The 6,797-nt window shown below is 55.6% G+C and overlaps 1 protein-coding gene across 1 annotated transcript in view; it reads right to left on the bottom strand.

Annotated features, from left to right (window-relative positions):
• Positions 1–6,797, bottom strand: part of VWF (von Willebrand factor) — a 118,103-nt gene that overhangs the window by 91,836 nt on the left and 19,470 nt on the right. Inside the window, 3 exon segments of the mRNA XM_021717812.1 lie at positions 580–740; positions 1,862–1,956; positions 3,810–4,050. Of these exon segments, the coding sequence (XP_021573487.1) occupies positions 580–740; positions 1,862–1,956; positions 3,810–4,050 (497 nt within the window).

Here is a 6,797-nt window from a genome sequence, read left to right as displayed (position 1 = left end):
TGGTTCCAGCTACCTGGAAGGCTGAGGCAGAAGGATCACCTGAGCCCAGCAGGTCAAGGCTGCAGTGGCCGTGAGCGTGCCACCGCGCTCCAGCCTGGGCGATGGAGTGAGACTCCGACTCAAAAGCAAAAAGAAAGAAATAGAAAGATATGTATATATGTGCAAATCATTATGCAAATGATATGCAAATAAACACGAGTCCTCCCACCTTCAAACTACAGAATGCAGCCTTTGGGAAAGTCCTCATGGAAATGCCCATTTTTACTTGTAAGCATTTTCTGGAAATAGTTTCTGTGCGTCCTATGGCCCTCGTGAGCTAAGTTCTTGTATTTTTGTCAGGACCCGTCAGGGTCCACCCCAGACGTTTTTCTACCAACTCTCTCCCTGACTTTGGCACCTGACTCGCCACACAAGACTCGCCCTCGCCCCCCGGCCCTCTCTATCGCCTCCCCCCAGCGCCCACCTTTAACAATTGTTTCTTTTTCTCTCTGGCTCTGGGGCCCTCCACCCGTGCCTCCACACAGGAAAATGGGAGGGAAGAGGCCAGCCCTGCTGGCAGCAGCGGGTGAGGGGGCTCACCATGCCCGGCGGGCAGAGGCAGCCGGAGACACAGCCCACACTCATGCACTCCAGGTCGTAGTTCTGGCACGTCTTGGCACACTCGAGCCCTTCCGCGTGCGGGTCGTCGGCGGGGCACACCCACTTGACCATGGGGGGCCGGCAGGATAGGCTCCTTTTGCCTTGAGGTTGGGGAAACGGAAGGAGTCGTCAGTGAAAGAGGGACTGGACCTGCCGTCCACACTGTCCTTTGGTCTCAATCCGGGAGACTCCGGGCTGCTGGGACCCCCGCTGCCTGAGCCAGGGTCCTTGTGTGGAGCTGGGCGGGGGGGTGGAGAGCGGCCCACCTGCTCGTCTGAGCTTCGGCCTCTGGCTATGCCACAGGTGGCCCTCTGGATCCCAGCACGCCTGGCCTACGAGCACCAATCAAGCCAAACTGCAGCAGTGTCCGGACCCCGGCTCTAAAAGACCCAGGCTTGGGTGCTGAAAAGCGGCTTTGGTGGGACCCAACAGAACCATTCCTAGACGGTTACGACTAATGCAGGAAGAGAAGGCCATTCAACTACGGAGACTTTATTTTTTTGTTATTATTATTATTATTATCACTTGAGTCACAGTCTCACTCTATCACCCAGGCTGGAGTGCAGTGGCACAATCGCAGCTCTCTGCGCCTCCAACTCCTGGGCTCAGCCTATCCTTCCACCTCAGCCTCCTGAGTAGCTAGGACTACAGGCACGTACCACCATGCCTGACTAACTTTTTTCATAGAGACAAGGTCTCACTATGCCGCCCAGGCTGGTCTCGAATTCCCGAATTCCAGCAATTCTCCTGCTTCGGCTTCCCAACGTGCTGGAATTACAGGCATGAGCCACTGACTTTAAGCAACTCTAAGCTCTAAAGAAAGAGGTGTGTTCACCAGCATGTCCATAGCAAACAAGAGGCCTTCAAAGAAGAGTGATGACCATCATGATCGAGGTGACCCCCCCACAGCTGTTCGCCAGATTAAGGACACTGTGGGCAAAATGGGGGTCTCCGTGAATCCATCTGGCAGAAAACTGAGTCTTCCTCCTTCCGCAAGATAACATCCTTCCTGCCCCCATAATTTGGATGTACACACGCAAAAACACGTCTCAGCCTGAAGGTCACACACAAGCCCAGAAACCCCGGCGAACCTGGGCGCAGCCAGACCCGGGCCTACGCGCACACGCACGTCAGACGGCGCTGCCAGCTCTCTCCCCGGGCCCCAGGTAGAAGGTGTCCGGGCGGGAAAAGAGGAAGGGCCCTCCGGGGGTGCCGTACTCACTGCGGTGAGACACGGGACTGCTGAGGACCACGTCGGGCAGCAGGTGTCCCGGGGCGCCACCAGCCGTGCAGTGCATGAAGCCGTCCTCGCAGTAGCTGCGAAGAGGAAACGCTCAGCCCGGCTTTGCAGGACTTGCCCCTCCTCGCTGTCTGCCTCCTCCAGCCAGGCTCGCAGCCCCGTCACCCCTCTGAAGCCCAGCGTGCTGAGGTCGCCAACCATCTACACGTCACTCACTCCCGTGGGATTTTTTTAGCTCTTTTCTTACTTGACCCCTTCACCGCTGTTGATCGCTGTTGACGACTCCGTTCTTCCAGAATAAAATCTCTCCCGGCTTATCCTTCGACGTCCCTGTGGCTCCCCTCCAGCCGCCCCCTCCTCCACCTGCCTTTAAGTATCCCACTCGCCGGGCTCCATCCTGGGCTCCCTCTTCTTCTCACACCAAGCCGTTATCCACAGCCCAGCTTCAATCAAAGACGGCTCACAAGGAGCATGCATCGGCAGCCCGGCCCCTTCCTTTGAAGCCCAGACCCGTGTACGCAGATGTCTATGACGGTGGCCTTTGGTGTCTCAAAGACGCTTCCAACTCAGTCTGTCCAAAACTGAACTCACAGTCCCCCTCCCCCAGAGAGAGCCCCTTTCCGGAGCTGATTCATTGAATGGCACCACCGGCCATCTGGTGTCACCGCCAAAAACCCGGGAACACCCCCATCGGCCCCATCACAAGCCCTCACGTATCCCTGGACCTCACCCCCACTTCCTCATCTGCACTGCCACAAGACGCGATGCCATCACCCCTGGCCTGGATGCCACAAAGGTCCCCTGACCTCCATAAAATGTGTGTGACTGTTTTGCGTAGGTTGAATCGCAGAAATGATATTTCAGGCCACACTGGGTTTGGCTTTTTCCATTGAGCACCTTGTTTGTAAGACCCATCCCTGTTAAGACACGGGCCACGTGTCTGTTCCCTCCATCTGCGGCCCGATGCTCTGTAACGTCACCTGCTGCCTATTCCCATTCAGGGTCCCAGTGACGGACACAGGTTGTCACCTGCTCCTCACCCCCACACACAGAGCCCTGCTGAACACCTTCAGACACATGCCTTACGAGCCTGTGTACACTAGCCTGGGAGGACGAGGGGACGCCAGGTGCACACACCTAGGGCACAGGTATGGTACCCACTGCCTTCCCTGCCACTCCGCCTCTGGTCCTCCCGCCGGGGCCCGACCAGCCTCTGCCCCACAGTGGCAGATGAGGGGCCTCCCGTCTCTCAGCCCTGCCAACGCTTGGAATTACCCAGATTTCTAATTTTCCAGCCCAGCATGAAGTCATACTCGCCGTTTAACTTGCATTTCTCTGCTTGTAACGATTTTGAACCTTTTTTTTTTTAGAGAGATGGAGTCTGGCTATGTTGCCCAGGCTGATCTTGAATCCCTGGCCTCAAGTGATCCTCCTGTCTCAGACTCCCTAAGAGCTGCGATTGCAGGCCTGTGGAAACCGCCCAGCACAGAGGAACTGGGGAAAAGTTGCAAGAAGCAAGCACGACTTGGAAGTTTTTCTGGAAGAGCAGGAAACAGGCCGAGACGGCCACGTGCCGCTGAGGCAAGGCTGCAGTGGCATACGTTCCTGCCTCTAGGCCTGAGAACACTGCGGGGGCTGGAGAGGGCAGGAACAGGGAGATCTCCTTTCAAGGAAACGGGGCCCAGCACATGAGAGCTGGCAAGAAAGCCCAAGCATCCCTCCAGCCAGCCTGGAGTTCTCATTCCTGGTGTAGTCAGAGAGTCAGAAGGCCTGAGCCAAGTTCCAGCTCTGCTCGGACCTGCTGGGCAACTCAGGACGAGTCACTCCTTCCTTGGGCCTCAGTTTACCCACGCACCAAGAACTCGGGAGGACCACCTTCCCCTCCAGCTCTGCCGTTCCAGAGGTCTCCGGCCCTGCCGCCTGCACTCACCACATGGTGTGATGGTCTGAGAAGATGTCTTCGGGCTGGAAGATCTCACCGTCATAGTAACAGGGGCACTGGGCCTTGGGCACGCAGTTCCCCCTGTCGTCCAGGTAGAGCCCTGGGGGGCAGAAGCAGCCCTCGAGGCAGGCCTCGTGGCACTCCTCGTCCGGATAAGAGAGGGAGCGGCAAGTCATGTTGCAAGGGGTCCCGCACTGCAGGTACACCTGACCCTGTGGGCAGCTCAGCTCTGGAAGAGAGAGGACAGGGAGGAGGCCTCAGTGGGGACACCGGACACGGGACTGTGGCTGCAGGACTTGGGGTGCTGCCCTTGTGGCTGTGACCCCCTGGTCTAGCTTTCCCTCTCCACGAAGCAGAGTGTATTTCAGCAGGCAGATGTATATTACAGGCAGGGGTGCAGGCTTTCTCCCCGGCTCCATCAGGGCGAGCATGCTTCGTCTCCGAATTCTCAGAGCCCAGGACAGAGTAGAGAGCTTTGGTAGGCTTTGAAACCGTGCGTATTGAAATAAAAGGATGTACAATACAAAAAAAAGAAAAGAAAATGTCCAAAAAAGCTACAAATCAATAGACACAATATTACCTAGAGCTGGGGAAAAGAACAGAGAGTGACTGCAAATGGACAGGAGGGATTTTGGAAGGTGATGGAAATATTCTAATACTGGATTGTGGTAACAGTTGTACAACTATGTGATTTTATTTTTAAAAATCACTAAACCGTACACTTAAAATGACTTTTGTGCAATGCAAAATTTACCTCAAACAAAGCTGCTAAAAATATTCTTAAAAAGAAATAAAAGGAACTGGTAGTGACTGGCAAGGGAGCGTCCACAGTGACAAGGACAATGGCGACTACTGAATGTTTGGTCTTCACACAGGCTTTATGCCTCCCTCTGAGCTAGCTCTCATCACTCTCTTTTCGAAGGGTAAGAAAACGCAAACTGGCCAGGTGCGGTGGCTCCCGCCTGTCATCCCAGCCCTTGGAGGCCGAGGGGAGAGGATTGCCTGAGCCCACGGGTTCGAGACCAGGCTGGGCAACATGGTGAGACCTCGCCTCTGTAAGTAAATCAAAAAGTTAGCTGGGCATGGTAGTGCGTGCCTGTAGTTCCAGTTACTTGGAAGGCTGAGGCAGAAGGAGTGCCTGAGTCCAACAGATCGAGGCTGCTGTTCTCCCAGCCGCTGGCCTGGGACTCCCTGCGACATCTCAGAGCTGAAAGAACAGGGCAGGCTCGGTGGCCACGTGTTTGGGCTTCTCCTGTCTGTCCTCATTGTTGTCTCGGAGTTTTTCCCCAGATTCAAAACATGAGCGGGCTCAGTAGACCCGAGACGGCAGCCCTTCTCGAGCCCGCATGCCTAAACTTCTCTTCAGACATATGGATTCGTCCATTTCACTGTCTCTTACAGCTCCTCGTCTCTGCTTCTATCAGGGCCACCTACTTTTTTTTTCTTTTTTGTAGAGATGGGGCTTTGCTCTGTCACCCAGGCTAGAGTGCCGTGGTGTGACCACAGCTCAATACACCCTTGAACTCCTCCTGGGCTCCAGCGACCCTCCTGCCTCAGCCTCCTAAGTAGCTGGTACCACATTTTAATGTCCAAACACATCCACTTCACCCTAAAAATCAGAATTGCTGTGACACCTAATCCTTAGGAAATGTCTTCCTCACTTCTTTGCCTCACCACTACTATGATCCCATTGGAAACAACTCCTCTCTGCCAAGAAAGCATCTTTTCAAAGCCATGATCGGCCGGGCTCGGTGGCTCAGCCTGTAATCCCTGCACTTTGGGAGGCCTGAGCCCGCAGGTTTGAGACCAGCCCCAGCAGCTTGGCAACATCTCATCTCTACAAAAAATAAAAAAATATTAGCCAGGCATGGTACCGTACGCCTATAGTTCTGGCCACTTGAAAGGATCACCGGAGCCCAGCAGGTCGACGCTGGGGTGGCCGTGAGCACGCCACTGTACTCTGGCCGGGGCGATGGAGTGAGACTCCAACTCAAAAACAAACGATCGAGTACACCTCCTCCAGAGAGCCTTCCTTGGGTGTCCCTATCCTGAATCTAACCACCATCTTGCTCAGTGTTGGAGGTTCCCAGTAGGGAGGCCGCTTCTACGTGTGCCTCAGGAAGGAAGGGCTGGAGTTCCATCAGCGCTACTGCCTACCACTGCCTGACCACACCGCCAGACATCAACAACACAAGCAAGTACAGCCTAGCCACTCAAGGGAGCAGATACCAGCTCTGGTGCTGGGAATCTAACAGTGCAAAATGAGAATCAAAGGTCAACTGGGGACCAGACGTGGTAGCACACGCCTGTAATCCTAGCTACCGGGGAGTCCGAGGGGAGAGGATCATCCGAGGCCAGGAGTTCGAGGCTGCAGTGAGCTATGATTGCACCACTGCATTCCAGTCTGGGCGACAGAATGAGATCCAATACGTAAATAAGCAAACAATCAGCCGGGTGTGGTAGCTCACAACTGTAATCCCAGCAATTGGAAGGATCAGGCAAAGGATGGCCCAAGCCCAGCAGGTCGAGGCTGCGGTGGCGGTGAGCATGCCATTGCACTCCAGTCTGGGCGACAGAGTGAGACTCCGACTCAGAAAAAAAAAAGTCAACTGGGGAGAGTGAAATAATTCCATTTGAGGCAACTTTAGACCATGCCAGCCATGCTGTCCGCCTATGGTTCCCAGGAGTTCCGAGCAGATTCCGACGGGCATTTTCTACTGCTGCGTCAGATTCTGAAGGGGCTCTGGGACCCCTCACTCTGCAACCTGACCCTGCTGCCTTGGCAAGGGGGTAACAGCCACGAGCCCTCTCTGCGGGACCCGGACCAACCGCAAGGTCGCCGGCGGCATCCAAACCGGGGGCGGGGAGGACCCACCCTACGGGAGGCCCACCCTGCCAACGTGCCCTGCTGGGAGGCAGGAAGGAAAGGCGGGGGCACCGGGAGGGCCCCCCAGCGCGTCCGCGCGGCTCGGAGTC

The sequence above is a fragment of the Carlito syrichta genome, unplaced genomic scaffold (assembly GCF_000164805.1).
Source record: "Carlito syrichta isolate Samal-C Ts95f unplaced genomic scaffold, Tarsius_syrichta-2.0.1 Scaffold311146, whole genome shotgun sequence".
NCBI lineage: Eukaryota > Metazoa > Chordata > Mammalia > Primates > Tarsiidae > Carlito > Carlito syrichta.
The sequence above is the reverse complement of the archived record's forward strand: the minus strand, read 5'-3'. Positions and strand labels throughout refer to the sequence as shown.